Raw genomic sequence first — 26,911 nt, forward strand, 5'->3', positions numbered from 1 at the left:
AAGATCCCGCATGCCGCGGAGCGGCTGGGCCCGTGAGCCATGGCCGCTGGGCCTGCGCGTCCGGAGCCTGTGCTCCGCAACGGGAGAGGCCACGACAGTGAGAGGCCCACGTACTGAAAAAAAACAAAAAAACAAAAAAAAAACAAAAAAAACCCCACCCCAACTAATTTCCTCCACGGCGGGCCCGCCCCCCTCCCCAGAGGCCTGGCTGCCCGAGCCGGTTCCGACCCCTCAGCGTACCTTCCCCGGCCCCCTCGGCAGCTCCAGCTCCTCTTCTTCGGGCCCCAGGGAGTCAGACTCTGCCGTCGCGTCCCCCCTCTCTGCAGCCTCGGACGCGGCGAGCGGGAGTGGGTCTACGTGACCCTCCCGCCCCTCGTGGGAGAAGCACCAGGAGAAGAACACGATGACCCTTTGCAGCCCAGCCTCCCACGTGGTCAAGGGCAGCTATTTCATTACACGTGTGCTTCCACGAAAACAAATATTATTTCTGAATCTTTCACGACCCGGGTGTCCGGAAACGGCGAACACAGCACGCGCTGGCCGAGCGGCTGCCCCGCGGGTCTGGTGCCGGCGGGTCGAGGCCCGGCACTGGATGGAGGGAAACCCGCCCGTGAGGGGACCTGGGGCCGCAGCCAAAGGACTCAGCCTTCTTGCTTCAACATCTCTCTTCATGGGGAAAATATTTTCACGTTTCCCTGCGCCTTTCCCAGCCTCTGCATTTTCACAAACCAGCTGTCCCTCCAGCGGCTGCGGCTCCAGGCGGCCTCTCGGAGCCTGTTGCCCCTGGAGCGGTTCGTGGCCCGCGCTCGGGGGGACGGCTCTGTCAGCGGGAGCCCGGGGCGTCTCTCCAGCGTGTTCGGATGACTGTGGAGGCCCCGGGAGGCAGGAAACAGCGCAGGGTTTGTGTGGCCCCAAGGGCGTGGCCCAAACCGGTGGCGGCAGGCCACGGAGCTGCGGGGTCCCCTCGGGCAGCTTCGCCGGCGGGCTGGGCCCTCGCAGGCTGCACAGCCCGGGACCCTCTCTCGGAGGCCGCCTGAGGATCTGGAGATCACAGCGGGAGGCCCCCGTCCCCCTAAGGGACGCCCGCTCTCCAGGCCCAGGCCTAGCCCATGTGCAGAGGGTATGGGGCCTGCGATGTGTCCTCAGGCCTGACCGCACTGCAGAGAGGCCTGCCTGCCTGCTGGCAGCCCGGACGGCACGTGCCCCGGGGACTGCCGCAGGGCCTCTGGATCCGAGGTCTACCGTAGCCCACTTTCAAACCCGTCGCTGAGCAGAAGCGGGGCCGGGGCTCCCCGGTGGCGCCCTCTACTGGAAGCGCACAGACAGCCCCGCACCCAGGCTCCCGGGCTGGGCGCCACAGGCCGGGCATCGCAGCCTGCGCTTCCGTTCAGGGCAGAGGAGGGGTCCTGGGACTGTCAGTCACCGGAGCAAAGCACTTTCCTTACAGAATTCGGGACGCGGCCAACCACCTTCACAGCCTCCAAGGGCGAAGGTCCCCTACTCGTCCTCCCGACGCGTCCGGACAGAGAAACGGGCCTTCTGCTCGCACACGGAGACACTCACAATTCTCACAGCTTGGCGAGCCGAGGGCCCCCGTGAGAATGGACGGTCGCAGCGGGGAGACTCAGGGTTCCATCCGAAGATCAGACATCTGTGCAGCTCCCTGCAGGAGCACGACTCCGCTGTAAAGAAGTCCTGAGAAGGACCAAAATCAGAAGATAATGGGGACATGGTCATATTTTATTTTTTTATTTTTTTATTTTTTTTGCGGTATGCGGGCCTCTCACTGTTGTGGCCTCCCCCGTTGCGGAGCACAGGCTCCGGACGCGCAGGCTCCGGACGCGCAGGCTCAGCGGCCATGGCTCACGGGCCCAGCCGCTCCGCGGCATATGGGATCCTCCCAGACCGGGGCACGAACCCGTATCCCCTGCATCGGCAGGCGGACTCTCAACCACTTGCGCCACCAGGGAGGCCCATATTTTATTTTTGAGGGAAAAAATCCAGAATTAATTTGGCTGACCTAAGAAAGGGATGCAATAAATTGTAAACTGGTGAGAAAAGCCTGGTTTGTCTGTGTTAGGTACCTGCTCTTTTGTTGATATTAAGGTACCATGAGATACACAGTACACCCAAACTGTACACGTGCAGGGCTGTATTTTTACCCAGGTTTCTGGTGACAAACACAAACCGCTCAAGCTTCCCTGCTGTTGTTTACACTGTCACAGGCACCCTTGACAAAGACACAGCATTCTATTGAACAGTTGGGCATGGTTTATTTTCTCCATACGTCATATTATTTATCCACACACAGAGCTACAAGTTTCCCTTACGCTTTTTGGATAAGTCAATTATAATGCTAAAGCGACAACACGATACTGAAGTATCAGACCGTGTGCCCGGCAGATGCTGGAGACGCTCCTCTCTGCCGTCGGTGACAAGAGCTGACCCGCCTTCGTGTTGTGACCCTGGACTTCCAGGCTCGACGTCAGGTGTCAGGAAGGAGAGGTCGGCATCCCTCATCACCTTCTGTCCAGAGAAAGGCTGGGATAGACTCCATTCCTCAGAGAGGTGACATTTCAACCACGCCCACGCGCAAAGAGCTGTTTGTTTTCCCAAATCTTTCTGGCAAGTGGTTATTTTCTTTCCACTGACATGACCCCCAATGGATGCATCCTGCATTCGCTTTCTGGCAGTTGGAAAAATAAAGCTGGAGAATCTCAGTAAGAGCCTGTTGCCAGGGCGCATCCCCTCTCCTCCAGCATCATCATCCCGGCAGCTTCAACAGCCAAGAGGAAAGGGCAGGCGGGGAGCACGCAGGGGGCGGACACGGCTGCAGCCTGGGATGGGCCTGCATGGGGGTCCAGGGCCCTGGGGGCCTTGGCTGGCTCCGGGCGCAGGCGTGGTGCTCGAGGCAGCCAGCGGTTCCCGGCGGGCCCCGGATGCCCCCTCCTTCCGGGGCAGTCGCCCTCATGTTTGCCAGCCCCCCCACACTGTCTCACCCCTGACTTAACAGTATTAGAAATGGAACAGTGACAGTGTGAGAGAAGGGAACAAGTGAGACGCGCGGCGGCCAGTCTCTGAACTCACTTTGTCGTTAAATGTAGAAAAGAAGGAGCAGACACGCGGCACCCCTACGGCTCCAGCCCCTTTAATGTGGCAGTGCCGCCGCCCGCCGTGCTCCCAGCGAGCTGTTACTACAAACACTCAGTCCTGGCCAGCAGGCTGGGAGCCCCGCGCCAGGTTCTCGCTGGACGGGAGCCCCCTCCACATGCCGGTTTCCCCGCCGGGCCGCCTTCGTGGGCCAGAAGCCACTCTTTCACGGCCACGCCTCCAGAGTAGCCGCCCAGGGCTCCGCTGCTGCAGACCACTCTATGGCACGGGATGAGGATGGGGATCTGGAAGACAGCGAGGCAGCCACCGTCAGTCGGGGCTCCGGGCCAGCGTGGTCTTTCGGGATCCAGGGCACGGCCCCTGACCACGATGGACCCAGGGCCCAACTCGCAGGGCTTGGCCACATGCAGGCTGTCTCAGCACTGCTCACCCCTTGGCCTCCGAGGGTCCCTCGTGGGCTGGGAAGGGGCCCAATGCCTGAGGCGAATGTGGGGCATCTTCTAGAGCACCCCTTTATGCTACGACTGGGGAGGCGAAAGCTTAATTTCACTTGATAAGGGATTTAAAATGGATACAGAATTTAAAATGACATTTCCAAGTTTAGGTACCACGTAAAATTCTCCAACACTTCCAAGATGTAAGAGGAAACTGCGGGGAATGCTGTACTCACACAGGCCACTTCAACCCAGAGGCTGGAACTTGGGGCTGTCCCCATGCAGTCCACGTCTGTTTTTGTAAATAAGGTTTTATGGGAACACAGCCACGCCCACTTGGTACTCCGTACCTGCAGCTGCTTTTGCAAAGCCTAAAATATTGATTGAACAGCCCTTTGTAGAAAAGGTTTGCCGACCCCAGCTTTACACTACACCCGTGCACTGGGGGGGACCTGCTTTCCTCCTTAGTCTCTGGACATGGCAAGTCTGAGAAGCTCCAGCTCCATCTGTTCCCACCTGAAAAGCTGCCCCCACCACTGCCACCACCAGTACCCCACCTGCTGGGATGGGGCAGCCAGCTCTTCCACTGATCCCAGCAAGGACCCTCGGCCCATGCCCACCCTCATTCCTCCCACAGGGTTCCCCCCCCACCCCCACAAAACAAGCCCTAATGGGAAGACAAAGCTGCTCCTAGCCTTTCACACCTGGAGACGAGCGGAGTCGTCAGGTGCCTGCTTAAATCAACAGTGGTTCCACTAAAAGCAACGCCACTTTACAGTGAAAACAAGTCCAAACACAACCCACAGAGAACCGCTGACTATCAGAAGGGCCCCACTGCTGGGACCAAGGGCAGTGACAGCCGCCCAGGGGCCGAGTGTCCCTGAGATGCACCAGGAAACACAGGCCCAGGCTGGGCTCTGTGCACCCAGTGAAGCTCACCCGCGGCCCAAAATGCAGCTGCACCAGGCCCAGGGGAGGGGCAAGGCTGGCCCAGCCTTGGAGAGTGAGGGCCTGGTTCCCAGGAGGCTGGACAGGCAGGCAGGCAGGCAGGCGTGTGGACCAGGCGCCGATGCCCCGAGGACAGGGCCTCCTCCCCCAGCGCCCGGCACCTTCTTTTCCTGGCTCAGAGCTGGCACCACGCAGACCTGCAGGAGTCTGATACCGCACGCACCAGACTGGACTGGACCCCAGGGCCCGCAGTCGCCGGATGGGAGCAAGGGGCCCTCTCGTGAGGGCTGCTCGCTACTCCTGCAGCCATCCACAGGGCTAGTCCCCCCTAACCTCGTGCTTGCGTAGCCAACCCCACCAGGGAGGGCACCCCCTGTCCTCTCTGGCGGGGCCTCCTCAGCAGGAGTCCCAAGGATGCCCATGGGAGCCCTGCTTGGGGTCTGTTCCTGAACGGCAGAGTTGCTGTCCGCACGGAGCTCTGACAGCCACGGGTGGAGGGGCTGCAGTGGCCGCTGCCCTTGCTTTCCGTTTCCGCGGGGAGGACCTCACTGGAAGGATGCTCCTGGCCTGGTCTCTCCCCCCACAAACCCCCTGAGGGGAGGATGACCCACTGAGCAGCCACCCTTGGAAGAAGGGACGAGAATGCTCAGCTCAGCACCTTGTGGAGTCCTGCAGGGGGACTGCCTGCCCCATGGCACGGGGCATCCTGTTCTCTTCCAAGGCATGGTCAGCGCCCGCCCCTGCAGGGACCAGTGACGGGACGGGGGGGTCTAATTCTGGCGGGACTTCCTGCAAAGCCTGCCATGGCTATGGCTATGGCTATGGCTATGGCCATGATACCTCTCCAGTCAAGCTTCTATCCTAATAAAGCTAACATCCTTTACTCATGTCTCAGTTGGCTCAGGAGATGGGAGGAAAGAAAGGGATGTAATTACGGCCCCTGAAAACCACAGTGGATGGGAGATGTCTTCCTGGGCAGCCAGTGGACACAGCTTAGAGCACACCCAGTGTGCCAGGGATACCCACATGCCGGGGGCCACCAAACACAAGGGGGTGTGCCCCGTGTTCCCACTGCACGGGGCTCTGGGAAGCCAACAGTTGTTCTGCGTAAGGATCCGGACAAGCAGCTACTCAGAGCTTGAGAAGAGCTGCTCTCTGGAGGGACTCCCTCAGGCCTCGGCAGAGTGCAGACTTCTGCTAAGGGGAGGGTCTGCTCCGGAGTCCCTGGGGAAGAAAGGCTTCATCCTAGGTGGCTCCGTCCTGGCGGGAGGAAGGGGCACCGGTGGGCGGCCACTGCAGGCCCAGGGCATGCTGGGGTGAGAGCTCTCACCACTGTGGGAACATCACGGTGGCCGCTCCACAAAGAAGGTCATAGCAGCGGGCACAGGTACAGGAACCGGGGCCCACTCTGGAGACGGCGCCGGGGTGGGGAGCTGGGCGCAGACCCTGAGAGACCCCACCCGTGGGGGGAACCTCTCTCATGGTATCTGGGCACCCCCTGCTCCCTCGGGCGGTCGTTCCTGCTTCTGCCTTTACCGGAGGCCCTTCACTGCGGGTGGAGCAGGGTGTCACCTGCTGGGCACCAGACACACAAACACGCCTGCCTGGAAGTGCCCCTCTGTGGGGCTGCACCTGTCCCAGGAGGATGGCTGGATCCCCAGTCCCTGTCCCAGACACGTTGCTCGGTAATGATGCTCTGGGGAGAGCATGCCTGATGTGCACGTCGTGACATCGTACCCTCCAACGAGCTCAGGCCAGGCGCTCTCAACTTCGGGACACGTTAAGCCTCTGGCCCAAGTTGACGAGCTGCTTAGAGGCCGAGAGGGGATTCCAGCCCCACACTCTGTACACTGCCCCCAGGGGACCGCCGAGGCCGGGCCTGGGGGCGCTGGCACGTAAGTAAGTTGGGTTGGGAGGTGGGAATCCGACTTCCCGCACATCACAGACTAGTCCCGCCTTGGACCAGAAGTTAGAGTTGCCATGGTAACTCGCATCGTCTGTGGGGCTCTGACCCCGCACGGGGAGGGTGAGATCAGACTTCCTCTCCAGTGCAGTTTAACTGAGCGAGAAGCAGACACGCTCTCGAGTCCTGCCCGCAGCACCCAGCTCCCATCTGCCTGGAGGGAGTAGCGGGAAACTTTAAGAATAGGTTGTCTGCTCTGATTGAGGGTTTTTATCAAATACAATAGTACATTAATAATTGCTAGGAGGACATGATTAAGTAATATACAGTTCAAGTTTCTGACTGATAAAGAGATAGACATTTAATTCAATTTAGTCTTACCAACATTTAGGCACCAATTCAATTTTCCTACCAAACAGCAGATTTCACAAGTGAGCTTTGATTTTCTTCCCTCTCGCCCAACAAGCTATGAAATTGTAACAAAGGGTGTAACGTGAACCTGTCTCCCTTTCTATGTACGACGCAGATAACAGGACTGCTGGCCTGGAACAGCAATTATAAAGAGAGCTATGACCAACCAGTCTTCATCTTTGATGGAGAACTGGTGTCTTACCAAACACGCACTACCTTCCCCTCCGGAAATGGGAACACTGCTTCTGCTCGTGCTAATATTGGTGGCAAGTTTCAGACTATCAAGATGACGAGACCTGCTAAAATTCACTGGGGCCCTCAGGACATTTCAAAGGATCTGCATTCTCTATGCCCTCGCCTTTAAAGCCTGTGCTACACGAAATGCCATTTTTACCAACAACCACGAAGCTCATAATATCACAGCTGCATTGAAATCTTCACGCTGTGAAATCTAATGCATCCAATACGCGAATCCATCACTTACACAGACCCTTTCTCAAATGCTATAAAACTTCCAAACCCATAGATTTGTCTCCAACAAAAATAACACGGAGGGGCCTTTCGATCAATAATGGAATCCCTCTGATTCTGGTGCCGGCTGAATATTTTCTCCAGCTTCGCCTTTGTTCTTGTGGGTAGCAGCCCACAAGGGAAGGAGCTTGTTTTCACTTGCGGCCTCATCAATACCTAAATCCTGGTGAACAAGTGACACCGAGAAGCTGTAATCAATAGCTCCCTGTGCGTTTTTTCCTTCTGGTCAAATGGTTCAGCCCCACCGACAACCCTGACACTTAGAACATGATGCTACGTCTTTATCAGCAGCCGCCTGGGTGACCGGCAGGCCAAGGCTCAGGGGGTCATTAACGCTCACGGCAATCTGTGAACAAACTAAGTCCTCAGGAATGCGTTTGTTTAGAAGAAGGTGGAGAAACTCTCTGTGCAAGCATTGACTGCCTTTGAACTGCATTTAGCAAATTCTGTCTGAGGATGAGTGGAAGGGTGCTCTACCGGGGAGGGCGTGAGGCCCCTTGAACCTGCCCCACCGGAAGACGGGCCGTCCCCCAGGCTGGGCCTGGGAGAGGGTCTTCCGGAAGGCTGTGAAGCCATTTCACCTGGGCTGTTAATTCCTTCACGGAAAACCATGGAAAAGCCAAGGGCCTGGAATGGGACGAACCTCCCCCACCACCGCAAAACCCGCCCCTCAGCCTGGCGTGGGGGAGAGCGGCCCAGGCCAAGAGCAGGTGCTGTCGTGGGAGCCAGCACGTGTCCTTGACCGCAAGCCGCCTAAGGAATCAGCGCGCAGTGGGCCTCAGGGTGTTCTGGAACATTCCACATCCACCTGCCGCTCTCCTCCTGAAATGCACAACTGTTCTTCCCAGCTGGAACACAGGATGTTTTCAGCGGGTAAGCCTCCACGACGTGCTATCCATGCTGGAGCCCACGTGTGTGGTGCTGCGGCCGGGCCCCTGCCGTCAGCGCCGAGAAGGGGGGCACGCCAGCCGGTCCCTGACTAAGCCCCCCTTCCTCCCTCAGGTCCCTGGGTCACCACTGAGATCCTTCAGCCCGTTCTGAGGAGGTTCTCTTTGACCAACTTTGTGGGCCCCCTCTGAGGACGGCTGACTCCCGCCGAGCTGCCCGTGCTGCACCACACAGCAGGCGTCTCCTTGCAGGGGCACCTCCCGTGCCTCGGGGCCACACCTGGAGGCCTCTGTCGGGTCCTCTGCAGCCTCTCATCAAGTTGAGGTCCCTGCGTGAGTCACAGGCAGCGCCCAACTACAGAGGGACGCCCAGGGAAAGGCCACAGAGGGCTCACCGCCTCCTGTCACCCTTGGCACGGGAGGGAGCCGAGAAGAGGGGACGCGGTGCGGGCAGAATCCTCCCACCCGAGTGCGTCGTCACGGCCACCCTCGGCGTGGGCACGCGATGGGGATGTCGAGACTAGGACTTCATGGACGGGAGAGTTTTAAGCCCTGTGAGATCCTGTTTTATAAATTTCAGTAGCTGAGGCCATACCTCAGCAGTGACAGTCATAGAGGTTAACAGCAAGAGGAGAGAGTTCCGCTGGTTGCAGGACAGTAAATGTTTCTGAACATCGCCACAGGCGCCATCGGCGGACAACCAAGGCCTCGCCACTGCAGAGAGGGAGAAACTGCGGGCATCGCAGCGGGCAGGTGAGGGGCTGCTCATCTGTGCGTGTCAGTTAGCAGAGCTGTTTCATGGCAAAGATGGGAGCCGCGCCTGCTGACGGGGCAGGCGGTGCCAGGACGCGAGGCCAACCTCAGGGAGGGAGGGAGGGAGGGAGGCAGGGAGGGCGGGCAGAAGGACCACGTCTCCGCGTGGGGCGTGAACAGGTCGTGGCCTGAGACACGGATGGAGATGGGGGGCCAGAGGGAGAATTTCTACACAGCACGGTGACGCCGTGAAGCAGGAGGAGGGCGCAAAGAAGTCAGTCCCCAGAGTTCTTCCTCGAGGCCCTGAGTGGACACCACAGCGCGCTCTGGATGGTCTCTCTATCCAGAGCAAAGTCAAACTGCCCCAAACTGAGTGGACCTGGGAGAAGACGGTGGCCTTCCAGAGGGAAGTTGTGACGTAAGCTTCACTGGGAGACGTGAGTAACTACACCTAGAAACTTGATTCACCGTCACCCCACGCTCAGCGTGGAAATGCGGCCTGTAAGCCCACAGAGGAGGCGAACGCGAACTATGTAGCTGGGCTGCCGCCACTACGGCACAACAGGTGCAAAACGACATGCTGACCAGATCCACCGGCCTCCGTGGTGGAGACCAGGGACACGGGAAGTGGGGGGCTGTGTCATCGTATCACATATTGTTCCTGACGATCTGAGATATTTTAATATGGAAGAAAACTCTTCTCCAGATCAGATGTACATTAAAACACTGCCCCCCACTACAGACCTAGAGGGGCTGCTGCTTAAGAGTAACAGCGCCGTTTTGGGAGAAAGGCCAAGAAACTGCCATCTCCTCGAGACACCGGCTCTGCCCTCGGGCGGCTGCGAGCCGAGTGGCAAGCTGCCGAATGCGGTGTGCAAACAGCCAGCCTCTCCCCTGTGAGCAGGGGTGGAAGTAGTTTTGAAAACACAGCAGAGCCACAACAATTTTTTAAAAAGTGGGGTCTCCCTGATTTAGTAACTTCCAATCCCATGATGTGATGACTCTCTTTGCTTTTCCTGATAGGATGGCATTCTTCTACCATATTAGAGACTTTCCTACAACTTTAGGGAGAAACCATGCCCAATGTGATAGCAGGCCCTGGTGGGCACTGGAGACCAATAAGATTGGGAATATTCCAGGGCCCCATGCACCTGTGTGGCGTCTCCCAGAGGGCCGAGCTGCTGTGCGGACAGGGGTGTCCTTCCTGCCCACCTGCAGGCTCCACAGGCGTGTGTGGCCTTGGCCAGGCCCACGTCACGGCCTCTCCACAACCCATGCTGACTTCCTCCCTGAGACTGGACAGCGCTTGGCCCACGTGTGGCGTGACGGGGAGCAGAGGTGACCTCTGCACTCCCGGGAGCGACAGGCCTGCGGCCGCCCCACACTGAGGCCTGACCCTGTCCCCTGGGGAGACGGCCTTGCGTGGTCCGTGAGTCTTGCTCTCAGCCCAGCCTGACTGCAGAGTCACGGGGGGGGGGACAAAGACGTGAAGGAGCTTGGGGACATGCCCCAAAGCAATGAGTCACCCCAGGTCCCAAGGGCCATGGCCTGGACCTCCTGACGGAGCCAAGCCCCCAGGCGATGGGGGTGGGTTTGAAAACACCGCAGCACGCGTGTTTTTCTAGAACGTAAGCTCTCGTGCGTGGGTCTGTTTTGTTTCCTGCTGTACTCCCGGCACCTGGAAGAGTGTCGGGCACACCCTAGGCACCCAGTGCGCCCAGCTGTCCAGTGAACGAATGGCTGTCTGCTCGCCACCACTCCAGGCTTCGCCGCCCTGGGCTCCCTGTGCCGAGCGGCTCCCGGGGCTCTGACACGCGTCATGGGGCGGGGAGGGTCTCGGTGGTGCGTGGCAAAACTTCTTTACCACCTTCACCCGACCAGTGCCACCCACACCTCTTCCAGAGGTCCCCGCCCACCGCAGCCCAGGCTGCCTCTGAAACCCGCTTCAGTCAGAGGACACCGTGACCCCGAGCGCAGTGCCCAGGCCCCCACTGACCACAGCCGTGCTGACATCACGTGGACGCAGACTCACAGGATTACTTCTCACCGCCGCTCCCACGGCCCGCGCTGCTCTGGGGTTGCCCGCCAGGGCCGCTAACTGCTGGTAGGAAACCGTTTCTCCGAATTTCACAGCCTTCAGCAGCTTCCATAGCGCCTGTCTGGTGAACGAATCTGAAGGGAGAGAGCAGAGTGACACGATTTGGGCAAATGGCCCCGACAGCTCGGATACAAACAGCTGCCAGTCCTGAAAGAGAGGGTGCATCAACATAAGCAGAGGTGTTATTCTCAATGAAAACAGCTCCGCACGGCCCTGTCACCGTGTCACCCGACACGGAGGAAGAGGCGTGTGACGCAGGGCACGGAGCGGGCCGGCCCCTCTGCAGGCCTCCCCAACCATGCCTCACAGATTTGCGACTTCCTCCCGTCTTCCCCGAGTGCCAGGCAGGCCTGAGACATGCTCTCCCGGCACCCGGGAGTGTATAAATTAGCACGCGGTTCGCTTCGTAAGCACAGAAGGCCCTGCTCGCACACCAACTTCGAAACCTTTTGTTCCGCTGGTTAATTTCCAACTTCAGCTGGGACACAGAAGGAAAAGGAAGCCACGGGCCGGGCTCTGATATTATGCTAGCTGGCCACATCCGACGGCGAGCAGGCTTAGAATGCCAAACACCACGGTACACAGGGGCTGGTGGTGACCTTGGCTACAGGCATCTGTAATGAGCAGGGCTGCAAAGATAAAACAACTTCATTCCCATTTGAATTGACTAACCACATCAGATTGCATTCGCTCTTCATCCTGCTGCAGGAATGAAAAGGAGAACGCACGACAACATTCCCTCCCTCTGCTCCAGGTTTAGAGCTGTTCTCGGGTGTGGAGTGCGCTGGGGAGAAGCCTGGCATGTGAAGGAGGCGGGTCTGAACCGACACCTATTGTCTTTCCGAAGGGGACGCATGGCGCGGGAGCACTGGACACGGAGCTGTGGCCCCCACAGGGGGAGCGGGAGCCCCCGATGCAGCAACAAAGGCAAAGATTCCACGGGCAGGGGCGCAGTCCCTGAGTGTGTCCTTAATAGCACTAATTACACTTGGTGCCAAGCTGGCCAAGTGTGATTTGGTTCTTAAAGGAAACACACCCTTACATGCGTGTTAAATAATAAAAATCACTTCTTAACTGAAGGGAATGATAATCACTTCACTGGGAAAAAAATCTGTTTAGACTTTATTATAACATTAAGCAAATTAAACATCAGCATAATCCAGGTGATACTAGAAAAGGGTCAGCAAAGAAATTGACTTTGTTGTTCATTAATTTACATGGATTAGCAGAGGGCAAAAAGATAGCAAATGTGCTCTAGTTTTTTATGATATAATTTCAAACTCTACACCGTTTGTGGCAGGAGGGTGACTTTGGGGTTAATCAGACTGATTTGTCCTTTTAATTGCTTTCTATTCAAAGAAAATTCATTAGATAATGTTCTCTTCAAAATTCATGAATCAATTTAACTGAAGAAACCACATTAACAGCTTTGGGTTCATTAGCACACGCGGTTGTGTGACTAGCTGATTGCTGCGAGGGTTTCCTTAGGCAAACAGACTCTGTTTACTGTGATTTCTTTAGAAAGGGTTTTGAAATCAAACTGTTAATCATTATCATTGTCACCCTTGTTGTGCCTAACTTAAAAAAAAAAAAGGAAGAAAAAAGAAAAGCAAGGCAGCTTGGTGATAACTTGGAGAAAAAGAGGTTTCAGGGATAGCTGTCTTGGAAAAGAAACGATACAAGCAGCACAAGTCGATACGGCAAGAAGCAGAGGCCAGTTTCCTGCCTTCTTCCCACAGCCCAGCGTTGTTGGCTTTTGTTTTCCGTGTTTTGGCCCAGGGAGAGGATGCTGCCCAGGTCTTCCAGGAGGACAGTCTGGAACGTACTAAACTTGCAGGAATACACTGAGAGGTGTGTGCAGACAGAAGCTGGAGAGACAGAACAGTTCCGAGAAGCCGGGGCACAGCTCCCCGGCCGCCACCTGAGCGCCAGGCGCTGACGGACTCCTGCCAAGTCACAGAGCACCCCTCCTTCCAAGGGGAAAAGCACTGTAAAATAAAACAATTGGAGGCCCGTATACGAGCGCAGAGTTTATCAAACATTTTCAGCTTCACTGTCAATTTTTCCACGGGAAACCGTTTCTCACCTTGTATGTACCAGGCAATGGTATTAGGACAAATAGCTCAAGAAATGCAGTATTTGTCAATCAAGCACATCATTTTATAAATGTACCTGGAAACTCAATTCCACCTTGTAGGGAGCAAAAGCATTTCTTAGTCTAAGCGGTGCTCAGAGTCAGCGCCTTCGCCCTGGACCTGTGCAAAATCAGACCTGAGCCCCACTCCTCCAAACGGGGGGAGGGCAACACTCTCGGTTGTTGGGTATCATTCTAAAATGTAGCAAAACCTGCTCATAAAGATTACCATGATCGATGTGTAAAATACATGCTCTTGAGGTGACCACATCACTCTTCAGTGGCCGGACTGTCATTTCAGGTGGCCCTAAGGGGCAACCACTGAAATACCATCCTTTTCTCTCCCGCTAAGGTCCTCTGCGGAGCACAGCTGCAGCCTCCGTAGGCCACATTCTGGATGTTTCTCTCCTTCCCCATCTCCTGCCTGTTCTGGGGTCCGGGTGAGGTCAAGGTAGGCTCCGCTGGAAGACTGCTCCTTAGATCCCCCTTACCTTAAGGACACGGCCATCTCCGTTTGAGCTTGGGTGGCTACTTAAATACACCCACTGCAACCACCTAAACCCGGCAAAAACTGTTTTCTAAACTCTCTCTTCCTGGATCGCACATCACGAGCCAGGTCGCTGATGATACCACGCATCTGTAGGATGCCCTGCCATAGCATCAAACCTGGTGTCCACGCACGGGTCACGGCCATTTGACAGGTTTCCAACTTTCCAAGGGTTCTCCCTCCTAGGACTTGCCTTCTCTGGCCTCCGGCACAGAGGGGGCACCCAGGCTGGCACACCAGAGCTCAAGATAATCTGGGAGGGAGCCAGGTTTCTGATCAGGTGAATCCAGAGGCGAGTTCTGACACTACGTGCTCTTCAAGTGTCAACGAGCTAACCTGACCTGATGCTACCTTGGCATCAAAGCAGCCAGACGACCTTTCCAGGGATGAACCTGGGAGGGAGAACATGAAAGTGAAAGGAAACAGGGGTTCTGGTCCAGGGGGAACAGAGTCAGCGTCTTCTCCCTGCCTACCTCTGCTGAATGCCTTTATAAAGCCTGGGCACAAGGCACAGAGCAGCTATGTGAGGGCTCGGGAAGAGGAAGTTGAAGACACACTGCAACGATGTGCCAGTTTACCACGTTTCCCCTCAATCATCCCCAGCCAGGACTGACTGCAGCCTGGACCCTGGAGGTGGTGCTGGTGCAGACGGAGCCCAGGGCTCTCAGCACCTTGAGGAGGGAGAAGGAGCCCTCATGCTCAGAGGACGGAGGAGCCCCGCTCTGCGCTATTACCTCTGGACTCCTGTACCGCCGCCCCCAAGCAATCCTGCAGCGGGGGATGGCAGTGGTGGCGGGCCCGCAGGTGCTGAAGGCTCTGAGGAGAAACATCCTTTCTGATGGGAAGAGCTATGGTCCCCAAAGGTGGGTGGACCCACTGCTTTCCCTCTCTTTGTATTCTCACTGCCCGGCCCTGGATATAAGCGCAGTCGCAGGAGTGTGTGGTAACGCAGAGGACCCCCAAGAACTGGAAAGGACCAGGGAGATTGCAGAGAAAGTGGCCTTTGGGAAAGCACGCCAGCAAGTTGTTTATAAATTCCTGGATTCGCCCCTGAGCTGTGCATGTGTGGATCTGCCACTAAACCCAAGATTCTGAGAACTGAGGTAAGGGTTAGACCACTGCTGGGGTCCTGGAGGGCAGACCTGAACAGGACTGCGGAGGCTACAAAGGAACGGATACTGAAACCACAACCTGCAGAAGCCTGGTCAGGACTCATGGGCTGTATCCAACCAGGTCGAGTGTCTCATAAACAAAAATATCAACATTACTGTAAGATTTACACGAGACCCAGAGTCTCAGAATATCATATTCAAAATGATCAGCTTACAACCCCAGATTACTTAGCATATGAAGAATCAGGAAAACCTCAACTTGCCTGGGAAAAGACAGTCAACAAATGAAAAGGCCAACGCTGACACAGGAGTTAGAATCACCCGACAACCGCCCCTCTCCCTCAAGCTTTCTGAGGTATGATTAACAAATAAAACTGTAAGATACTTAAGGTGTGCAATGTGATGACTTGATAAACATCATCTGACAACCACTTCAAAGGATCTGTAATAAAAATGCTGTGAGAAGGGAAAATACCCACGAAACAAATGAAAATACAGAGAGTTTATTTTTTTTAAAAAATAGAAGTTACAAAGAAGAATCAAATGGAGAATTTAGTACTGAAAAATTCAACATACAAAATGAAAAAACTGCACTGCATGGGGCTTCTTAGCAGAATGGGGATGCCAGAGGAAGAGCCAGTGAGACTGAGGATAAGTCAGCAGAAATGATCAACCTGAGAAACAGGAAAACATGTCAAAAGCAAACAACAAAAACCAAAAACAGCCTCGGGGACATGTTGGAAAACCCAAAAGGTCTAACATGCATGTTACTGGAGTTCTGGAAGGAGAGAGAGAAAAGTGTGGTGTAGAAGAAAAAAACTCAAAGAAATAATAGCTAAACATTTTCCAAATTTGGCAAAAGATCTACAACCATAGATTTAAGAAGCTCAGCAAAGTGCAAACAGGACACACACCCAAAGAAATCCACTCCCAGACATACCATGATGAAGCTGCTGAAATTTAAAGACAAAGAAAGAAATCTTGAAAACAAAGAAAAATGTTGCATTATTTACAGGAGAACAATGTTTGAACGACTACAGAATTCTTATAGCAACCACAGAGGCAGAAGAAAGCAAAACAGCAATTTTAAAAGTGCTGAAAGAAAAGAACTGTCAACTTAGAATTCTACATCCAGTTTTGAAAAAAATCTTTCAGGAGTGAAGTTACATAAATAAAGACGTTTTCAGATTTAAAAAAAACAAAGTTAAGGTGTTGCCAGCAGACCTGAAATGCTAAAGGAAGTTCTTCAGTAAGAAGCAAAATAATACCAGAGGGAAGTGTAGAACGTTAGGAACAAAAGCAGAACAAAACAAATGGTAACTATTTGGCTAAATAGCAAAGACTATTCTTCTGTTGAGTTCTTTAAAATATGTTTAATGACTGAAAGCAAAAACATGACATCAACAGATAAGATTTTCAATGTACACAGAAGTAAAACAAGACACCATAACATAAAGCAGGGGAGTTAAAGGACCTACATGGTGGTAAGGCTTCTATATTCTACTTTAAGGTGGAGAAATATTGATTCCAATTGGACTGTGATAGTTAAGTATGTATTATAATTATAATCCCTACAGCAACCACTAGAAAAACTATAAGAGATAATATACTTTAAAAACATACACGATATAAAAAAGTGTTAAAATACTCCATGAGGGCTTCCCTGGTGGCGCAGTGGTTGAGAGTCTGCCTGCCGATGCAGGGGACACGGGTTCGTGCCCCGGTCCGGGAAGATCCCACATGCCGCGGAGCGGCTGGGCCCATGAGCCATGGCTGCTGGGCCTGCGCGTCCGGAGTCTGTGCTCCGCAACGGGAGAGGCCACAACAATGAGAGGCCCACATACCACCCAAAAAAAAAAAAAAAAAAAAATACTCCATGGGAAGGAAAGAAAGGGGAAAGAAAAATGAAAAACCAAGGGAAAAGATAGAAAATGAATAATAATATGTGATAATAAAATAATAAAATGTAATAAGTAATAAGATAGCAAATAAAATGAAATAAATGTTTGACATCCCAACCCTAAATGCTTATGTATCTAACAACAGGGCTCAAATGCAGGAAGCAAAAAAATGACAAAGCTGAAAGGATAATTAGACAAATCCACAATTATACTTGAAGACTTCACTACTTCTCTCTCATAATTCATAGAAATAGTTGACACAACATCAAGGATGCAGAAATAAAAAACACCGTCAACCAACTTGTTTTAACTGACATTTATAGAATAGCCAGTAACAGCAGAATATATACTCTTTACAAATGCACATGTAACACTGATCAAGATAAAGCATATTCTGGGTTATGAAACAAACGTTAACAACTTTTAAACAACTGAAATCAGACAAGTGATTTTCTCTGATCATAATGGAAAAAGACAAAAGGAAAATCTCCAAACATCTGGAGAGTACGTAAGCCATTTCTAAATAATCTATGGGTCACAGAAGAAGTCTAAAGGAAATGAAAATAAAATTGAACTGAATGAAACTGAAAATACAGCATTTCACAATTTATGGGACACAGCTAATATTTAGAGGGAAATCTATAGTATTAAATGCATATTTTAGAAAAAAGGTCTCAAATCAGTAATAACATAAAACATAAAATAATAAGCTTCCACTTTAAGAAACCAGAAAGAGAAAAGCAAAATAAACCAAAAGGAGAAGGAAGGAAAGAATAAAGGTAATAGCAGAAACTAGTGAAATCGAAAACAAAAAATGATAGAGTAAAATACATGAAGCCAAAACTGGGTTCTTTAAAAAGATAAATAAATTGATAAATCTTTAGTAAGACTGATTAAAAAACAACAACAAATTATCAACATGAGGAACGAAAGAGGGGTTGTTACTACTGACCTCACAGACATTAAATTGATAAGAAATTATTCCTACAAATAACTCTAGGCACAATATTCAATATCACAGATGAACTAGACCAATTTATCTAAAACTACAAAACTCATCCAGGATGAAACAGATAACTGGAATAGTCCTGTAACTATCAAAGAACTTGAACTCAGTTTAAAATCTTCTGAAATCATAGGGCCAGATAATTTCACCAGAAAGTTCTATCAAACATTTAAATAACACATCAGTTCAGCATAATCTTTTTCCGACTAATAGAAGAGAAGGGAACAACACTTCTCAAGGCATTTTATGAGGCTAGAATTACTCCAGTATCAAAATCAAAAAAGACAGTAACCAGAAAAGCATGGATTGGTATCTCTCATGGACATACATGCAAAAACCCTCAACAAAGTGTTTGCAAATCAAATCGAGAAATACATCAAGAACAAGACATCAAAATTCAGTGGAGGGGCTTCCCTGGTGGCGCAGTGGTTGAGAGTCCGCCTGCCGATGCAGGGGACACGAGTTCGTGCCCCGGTCCGGGAAGATCCCACATGCCGCGGAGCGGCTGGGTCCGTGAGCCATGGCCGCTGAGCCTGTGCGTCCGGAGCCTGTGCTCCGCAACGGGAGAGGCTACAACAGTGAGAGGCCCGCATAACCAAAAAAAAAAAAAAAAAAAAAAAATTCAGTGGAGTTTGTCCCAGGAATGGAGGGCTGATTCAATATTTGAAAAATTAATCTATTATAAAGCTACAGTAATCAAGATAGGATGTACTGCTGAAAAAACACCTAGATCAATGGAACAGAATAAAACAACCCACACAAATAGAGGAGCAAAAGCAATTCAATGGAAAAAGGCTAGTCTTTCCAACAAATGGTGCTGGAACAACTGGACAGCCACATGCAAAATATGAATCTAGACACAGACCATGCATCTTCTACAAAAACTAACTCAAAATGGATCATAGACATAAATCTAAAAGGCAAAACTATAAAACACCTAGAAGATGGTCACCTAGAGAAAAATCTAGGTGACCTTGGGTTTAGGGAAGAGTTTTTGGATATAGCATGATTCATGAAAGAAAAACATGGGTAAGCTGAACTTTATCAAAATTAATTTCTGCTCTGTGAAAGATGCTGTTAAGACACCTTAAAGAAAAGCCATAGGCTGAAAGAAAATTTTGCAAAACACGTATCTGATAAAGGACTTGTATCCAAAATACACAAAGAATTCTTAAAAACTCAACAATAAGAAAATAACTCAGTTAGAAAACAGATAAGGGCTTAACAGACACCTCCTCACCAAAAAAGATATACAGATGACAAATAAGCCTATGATAAGCTGCTTAACATCATTTGTCATTAGGGAGTTATATGCTGAAACAATGGGATACAATTACACACCTATTAGGGTGGCTAAAAACAAACAAAACAAACAAACAAACAAGAAAAACCCTCAATAGTACTGACTGCTGGTGAGGATGAGGGATATTCATTCATTGCTGATGAAAATGCAAAGTGGAACAGCTACTTTGGAAGAAAGTTTGGCTGTTTCTTAGAAAGCTAAACAGAGGCTTACCACATGTACCAGCAACCGCACTCCTAGATATTTACTCAACTGATTGGAAAACTTATGTCCACACAAAAACCCACATGCGAATGCTTACAGCAGCTTTATTCACCTATTGCCAAAAGCTGGAAACCAAGATGTCCTTTAATAGGTAAATAAACTATGGAACACCCATACAATGGAATATTATTCAGTCATGTAAAGAGTGAACTATCAAAAAGACATGGAGGAATCTTTTTTTTTTTTTTTTTTCTTTTTGCGGTACGCGGGCCTCTCACTGTTGTGGCCTCTCCCGTTGCGGGGCACAGGCTCCGGACGCGCAGGCTCAGCGGCCATGGCTCACGGGCCCAGCCGCTTCGCGGCATGTGGGATCTTCCCGGACCGGGGCACGAACCCACGTCCCCTGCGTCGGCAGGCGGACTCTCAACCACTGCGCCACCAGGGAAGCCCAGGAATCTTAAATGTATATTGCCAAGTGAAAAAAAAATTCTGGAAAGGCTACATGCTGTATGATCCCAACTATATGACCTTTTGTAAAAGGAATAACAATAGAGACATACATTCAATGTATGCAAATTAACAACAGCGAAATACTTAGGAGACTGGAGGACCCCAGGAAAGAATGCAGGTGGTGACAAGAGAATCTAACTGTATGACAAACGTATGAACAACCTCACTGAAGTGTGTGGGAGGAAACATGGTGACCTAAGTAACTCTGGAAATGAGTGGAGTCCATAAGACTAAGACAAAAGGAACTGCCCTGTGCACTGTACTCTGGTTGATACAGTTGTTTCCCATGGAAGTACAGGATAAAAATCCTGATACTGCTATATGGTATACTGGGCTCAAACAACTAGCTAAACGGACGGCAGAAGGTTGGAGCCAGTTTCTCACAGATAAGCAAGAGGCGGCCAGAAGGATCCATGTAATAATGGATTAGAACTCTGTGTAGACATGAACTAATGTTTATCTTCATACTGGTACAGAGCAAGGCCAACCTCAACAGTGTTAAATCATTATGATAGTATGTACCCTGATATGATTGCATGAAAATGGCACTTTACCTCTGTGGTCCTCCACAACGCCACGGCCCCAGTCTATGATGAGAAAAGCATCATATAAATTCGAATATAGTGACATTTTACAAAATTCCTGACAAGTACTCCTGAAAACTGTCAAGGTCATCTAAAACCAGGAAAATCTGAGAAAATGTCAAAGCTAAGAGGAGTCTAAGGAGATATAATGACCAAATCTATCATGGTATCCTAAACTGGTTCCTGGAACAGAAGGACATTAGGTAAAACCTAAGAAAATCTGAATAAAATATGAACTTTAGTTAGTAAGATATCAGCATTGGTTTGTTGATTGTAACAAGTGTATCACACTAATATAAGATGTCATTTATAGGGCAAAATGAGTGTGGGCTATCAGGGAACCCTCTGTACTAACTTCTCAAATTTTTTTGTAAATCTAAAACTGTTCTAAAAAATGAAGTCAATTAAAAATGAACTAATATGATCCACCATATTAACAGCCTAATGAAGAAAAATACATAATAATATCAGTTGTGGTAGGAAAAAATTTTAACAAATTTCAACATCCATTCAAGATGAAAGCTCTCAGCCATTAGGAATAACCTGATAAAGGTATTAGACAAAAAAAAAAAAACCCCACAGTTAATATCAGACTTAACTGTGAAAAGATGAATGCTTTTCCTCTCAAGACTGAGAAAAAAAAAAGGATGTCCACTCCTAATCAGTATCATCGCGGAAGTTCTAGCTATTACACAAGGGCAAGAGAAGGAAATAAAAGTAATACATTTTGGAAAGAAAGAAATAAAACTGTCCCTATTCACAGACAACATGATTTGTTTATGGGGAAATACCGAGGAATCTATCAAAACAAACAAAAGAAAACAAACCAACAACAAAACCAACTTTGAACTAATAAGTGAATTTAGCAAAGTCACCAGGTACAAGGTCAACACCCGAAAATCAATCACAGTTCTGTCACTGATAATAGCTCCAACAAAAATGCAATACTTAGATTTAAATCTAACAAATTATATACAAGATCGTTATGTTGAAAATTACAAAATACTGACATATTGATAATATTATAAAAGAATACTTAAATAATTTGAGAGACATACCATGTTCATGGACAGGAAGTCTCAATATTATAAAGATTTCAATTCTCCAAAAATTGATCTATAGATTTATTTCCATTCCACTCAAAATCCCAGGGATATTTGCTGAAGATAGACAAGCTTATTCTAAAATTTACATGGAAAGGCAAAGGAACTTGAATTGTCAAAACATTTTGAAAAAGGCAAAAAAAAAAAAAAAAAGGAGAAAGCACACGAGCAGGTTTTAAGACTTACTATTATGCTGTTATAGATCAGGATAATATGAAATTTGTAAAGGGATAAGCATAGAGATTTCCAAAAGAGACTAGCACACATATGTCCAAACGGTTTCTGACAAAGGTGCAAAGGCATTTCAATGGAAAAAGGTATTATTTTCAAAAATGGTGTTGGAAAACTTGACATCTACATGCAAAACACTGAACTCTGACCTAAATCTCATACCTTATAAAAATTAATTTAAAATAAATCGTATACTTTTAAATAAAACTTTCAACTAAAAAAATTTTAGAACAGAGAAAACCTTTGTGACCCGAAGTTAGGCATACAGTTCTCAGACGTGTCATCAAAACCACAATTCATAAATTAAAAAATAAACTGAACTTCATCAGAATGAAAAAAAATTTTGGTCTGTGAAAGTCAGTGTTAGGAGATAAAAGACAAGTTAGAGCCTGGGAGAAAATATTTGGAAATAACATGTCTAACAAAGGACTTATATCTGCAATATACATAAAAAATCTTTAAACTCCACAGTAAGAAAACAAACCACCTAATTAAAAAAATGGGCAAAAGACCTGAACTGACAGCTTGCCAAAGGAGGATATACTGTGGTAAATAAGCACATGAAAAGACGTTCAACATAACCGTTAGGGAAATGCAAATTAAAACCATGATGACATAGCATTACATACCTATTAGAATGGCTATAATAAACACAGGAAGATGTATCTATGCTGTGGAACACAACAACAATTAAGAGGAATAAACTATAGACACATAAAACAATTTGGATGAATCTCAAAGGCATTAAGCTGAGTCACAGAAACTAGGCTCAAAAGATTAAATACTGTTGGAGCCCGTTTCTATGACGTTCCCTAAACCACAAGCCGTGGTTATGGAGAACAGCTCAGTGGCTGCCCAGAGTCGGGGAGACGGGGAGGGAGGCAACTATGATCACAGGTGGGCAGCGCCCGTAGTTCTGAGGGCGATGGAACTCTCGGGTCCTGAATATGGCGGTGCTCACAGAAATCTGTGCATGCAGGAAAATCCACAGCACCATATACCACAAAAAGTCAATTTTACTACGTGAAAAAACAGGATAGAGGGAAACATTTTCTAGACACCTTTTCTTTAACCAAAGAGAGTTTTCTTCTGGAAGGTCAAGATACCTACTTCAAACGGAGTCTAGGTCACATTCTCTGCAAAATCTTTCCCCTCTGCAAGTCCCCCCCTCAAGGCTCTCAATCATACAGTCACCACGGTGGTCCCTTCTACCCAACCCAGGTCAGAGCAAGGACCTGCCTTATGGGTCCACATCTCAACAGTCAGCTCTGTGGCTGACCCAGAGGAGGCATCCAGTGAGTGTCGACTACATGAATAAAGGGGGTGGGTCTAAGCGTGGGGCCGGGTCTTCCCTACACCCACTTGAGGACGGGCTGCTGCTGAGGGGAGAGGGGGCAGCACCGTCTTCCCTAAGAGCAACCTCCGCCTGCCCAGCCCGACTCAGGTGACAGTGCAACTGGCAGAGGCTGGCAAGGCCCCAAGCCAAGAGGAAGCTGCTGGGCCGGGTGGCATGGCAGGGATGCTGTTCTGTCAAGGCACGTGGTCCTGATGCAAGTACTGAGGACAAGCGGGCGGAGGGGCACTTGCAGCCCTGCCAGCCCTCAGATGTGTTCAGGACGAGCAGCTGCCGCCGCCAGAGAGGCGGCGCCAGCAGCCTTGCTCCCTGCAGCTTCCGGATGGGAAACCGGTCGGCGTCTGGCAAAGCGAGCGCAGGAGGGGTCTGGTTCTGCTCCCTGCAGGCAGAGCCCCAGCAGTTCAGCCGGGGGCCTCTGGATGGGCCAGAGCAGGTCAACCCCACTGCTAACCGGGCTCACCAAGGGGTGTGCACTCTGAGGGGCCTTAATAAATATAAAGGAATCCCCTGACGATGGGCCTCCGGAACTCCAAACTCACTCCTGTCAGCCGCAGCTGCTTCTGACATTAGGAGTGGCTGACTTGTAAATAATCTCTTCTTTCCCTATGTTCTAATATACGTATATTTCATTACATATGAAATATAATGTGGCTTAAGTGAAAATAACTGGATTTATTTCAATATGTCAGCCATGACCTCTACCACCCTGCAAGTAGCAGAGGAAAAACAAAGAAATAAAAGAGTTTATAGGTCACTCCAAAGGTTCAGGAATCAACACAGTATTTTCATTTTAGCACGTCTTACCAAGCTGGACTAAATGAATTAAATATACCTACCTGAGAGTGTCAGACTGGTGAATGGGAGGGGGTGTGAGTTTCCTGACATTGGGACGGCACACACCATGTGAAGCATGTGACAATCTGCTGTGGAATTGGGAGCAGGGTCAGAAATGACGTGATGCCAGTGACACAGGGACACTGGCCTGGGCTGGTCAGGATGGGTGAGCAGCTCTACCTGGAGAACGCAAGGGACATTCCTGACATGTGAAGAGTGCTACCTCGTGGTGGCCATGGGGGACAACCTTTATTTCTAACATCCTACAAAAACAGGCTGGAAAACACCGTGGCATTGGAGGGTGAGCACCGACGTGGACAAGGACACAGGGAGGGCCATGTCGGAGGAGAGCTGACGGGGGCCCGGGCCTGGAAGAGTGGGCAGGAGTTTCCCGAAGAGAAGGGAGGCGTCTTCAAATAGAAGTGATCCTCCAGATGGGAAGCTGGCAGCGGCAGGTGGCTCCCGTCTAGAGGACGTTCGCGTGCTGCTCGGTGTCCTATCACTTGCTCCTTCTGCAAGCGCCCCATGTGAGGATCCCTCTTCCAGCCGATGGAGCACGGCGGCGCCAGTCTCTTCTGGTTCCCAGTGTGGGGCTCTGTGGTCTCAGGCAATGCTGAGAGCCCAGATCACAGGCCTGGAGGGAGACCCCATCCTCATGGCTCCCGCGTGAGCCTGGAATAACCGTCCAGCTAATGGCAGAGCTACTGAAACTGTCTGCAAGGCAGAACTGACAGCCTTGGTCCAAAAATATTCAAGGAAAAAGGAAGCTTCCTGCTTCTTTTGCCTAAGGCACCTGGTTCAGCTGGGGTGAGACGCGCCTCCGCCCTCCCCGGGGCTCGGCGCAGGGCTCTCCAGCGACGGCGGGGAAGGCCACAGGCTAAGGCAGCTGGCCTGGCCCCAAGGCCCTCAGCCCCCTGCTCCGGCTCCACCTCCCCAACTACTTCCCACCTGATGCGAGGCTTCCGAGCCCTCAGCGGCCTCTCCTGGATGTACGGCTCGTCCTAACCCGACTGCCGCCCACACAGCTGGCCAGGGGCCTCTGACACGTGTGCGCTGCTCTCCCGAGTGGGCCTGGAGGGTGAGATCAGGCCCCGCCCTGGCCACGCAGGTTTTGGTTATGGGGTGCATCTCCACCCAGTCCCGGTGGCTCTGCCGAGGCCTCTGCTCCGGCTGAGTCTGCACGCCAGCCTCCTCGGCGCCTGCAGGGCGAGCCATGGAAGAAACCGTGCAGCCCCACGCGGCCAACAGCGGCCGTGCTCCAAGTATTAATTCTTTAGTAGTGGAGGAGCTGGCCTCCCTGCCCCCGAAAGGGAGACCCCAACGCCTCCACCTTTGAGGCTCTCCTTCAAAATTAGGCCTGAGCACACACAGCACCCACCACCTCCGGCGTGCATCTGGTTCCAAGCCCGACATCCACCTGCAGCTCCGGGTGGCACATCTTTTTACGCTTTCCTTTTCTGGCTGGCCACCAACACCTCAAGGACAGGGTGCACCCAGTACAAGCCCTCGTCTGGAGGACAACCCCCTGGAATTCTTAGGGATGAAGCTGTGTTGCCTTTCAAAGGAGCCCTTTGGGAAGCGCTGACCCTTCTCTGAACATACTTGGCTGCTTCTTCAGGTACTGCCCCTGGGCCAACTGGTGAGGCTTCAAGTAAAGATGGCCTGTTAGTCTGTGATCTCAACTCATCGGGGTGCAAAGCTATTTCTGCTGGTCTAACGACCAGTGTCCAGTGTTGGGTAGGCCGAATTTTGGATCACTTCCCAAAAGTCAAATCCACTCCTGGGTGAGAAAAGTTGCCAACACAGAGTATTCCGAAGCACCTAACAGTCCCTGGTACACAGCAGGGAGTCAGTCAGTGCCCGGTAAACTCTGTGTGATGCGACAGCTGGAAGGCCATTTCGAAAGAGAAGGTCTCCAAATCTTCTGAGTAAAGCTGGGGAAGTGGGCACGGGTGCTATTTTGAAGAAGATTCATCCGGAAATGTCGGTAAATGTGCTTAAAAATCACTGATGGTCGTAACAAGTGCCAACATTTACTGAGCATTTACTGTGCACCAGGCACTGTGCAACGCGCTTCATCTCGTTGAGTCCTCGGGAGCCCCCGCGCCTCGGGTTCTATCACTGTCTACTGCAGAGGGGAGGCGCCCCCGGGGTCAGGGGGGTGGATGTTGAAAGGCACGCTCTGCAGGCGGCTCTCAGGCCCCTTGGCAGGCAGCTCCTACTCGCTGCCACGCCTCAGCACTCACTACAGAAAGTTCACGCTGGGCTGCTTCCCATGGTCCCCCGGGGGTGGAATGGGGCACGCACCACAAGGGGGTCCCTTGAGTTACCTGTGCCAAAGCACTCTGTCCGTCAGGGCCGCGCGGATGTCAGGGCTGGTCTCCATCCCTGCCCCTTCCCTCCTCACAACGGGGCACTCTTCACCACACTGAGTCTGGAAAGGGGACAGGAGCCCCGGCAGACCCTCGTGTCCTTCTACTGCTCGGCCTGGGTCTTTCCCTCTCAGGGTCGCCACAGGTGGCCCGTACCCAGTGGCTGCCCCTCACCAGGCAGGGGCACAGCCTTGATGGTCCGGGCAGGCGGGGCAGCGGGGGCCCACGTGGTGGAAGGCACCCCTGTGCGTGAGCGTCCCGTCAGGCTGGGCAACAAGCTCCGTGGTCAGCATGCTGCAGCCTGCTGCTAGTTCCACACTTACACTCCCTGCCCATCGGAGGGGGGCGCTCGGTTCTGCTCACAAGAAAATACACGGTGTTTTAAATGTAAAAGTTCTTCTTTCTTGTAGGTCAGGGGAAGGAAGGACCTGTGCCCCGGGCCCTCACGTGCACATGACGTGAAATTCCCTTCCTGCTGCCTTGGGGACATGCTGTGGGGCTCTGATTTGATTCTGATCTAGCGGAGGCCAGGCTGAGTGTGGGGTACAGGTTAACAAAGGAACGTGAAGCGGACGCTGCAGGTCAAGCACCACAGCTGTGCGCATCTCTAGCTGCGGACCAAGAGTAAAATTTTTTTTAA

The 26,911-nt window shown here is 51.2% G+C and overlaps 1 protein-coding gene across 3 annotated transcripts in view; it reads right to left on the reverse strand.

The window, feature by feature from the left end:
- Window positions 1–2,270: 2,270 nt before the first annotated feature.
- The window catches only part of MGMT (O-6-methylguanine-DNA methyltransferase), a 296,186-nt gene continuing 271,545 nt past the window's right edge, over window positions 2,271–26,911 (reverse strand). For 2 of the 3 annotated variants that reach the window (XM_060095105.1, XM_060095073.1), the window contains exons 4-5: window positions 11,011–11,150; window positions 2,271–3,395 (exon numbers count right to left, since the gene is read on the reverse strand). In XM_060095105.1, the coding sequence (XP_059951088.1) occupies window positions 3,195–3,395; window positions 11,011–11,150 (341 nt within the window). In that variant the 3' untranslated portion in view covers window positions 2,271–3,194. The remainder of the gene's footprint in view (window positions 3,396–11,010; window positions 11,151–26,911) is intronic. The other variant, XM_060095174.1, reaches the window with a different exon arrangement.

This window comes from Mesoplodon densirostris, chromosome 1, assembly GCF_025265405.1.
Source record: "Mesoplodon densirostris isolate mMesDen1 chromosome 1, mMesDen1 primary haplotype, whole genome shotgun sequence".
Lineage (NCBI taxonomy): Eukaryota > Metazoa > Chordata > Mammalia > Artiodactyla > Ziphiidae > Mesoplodon > Mesoplodon densirostris.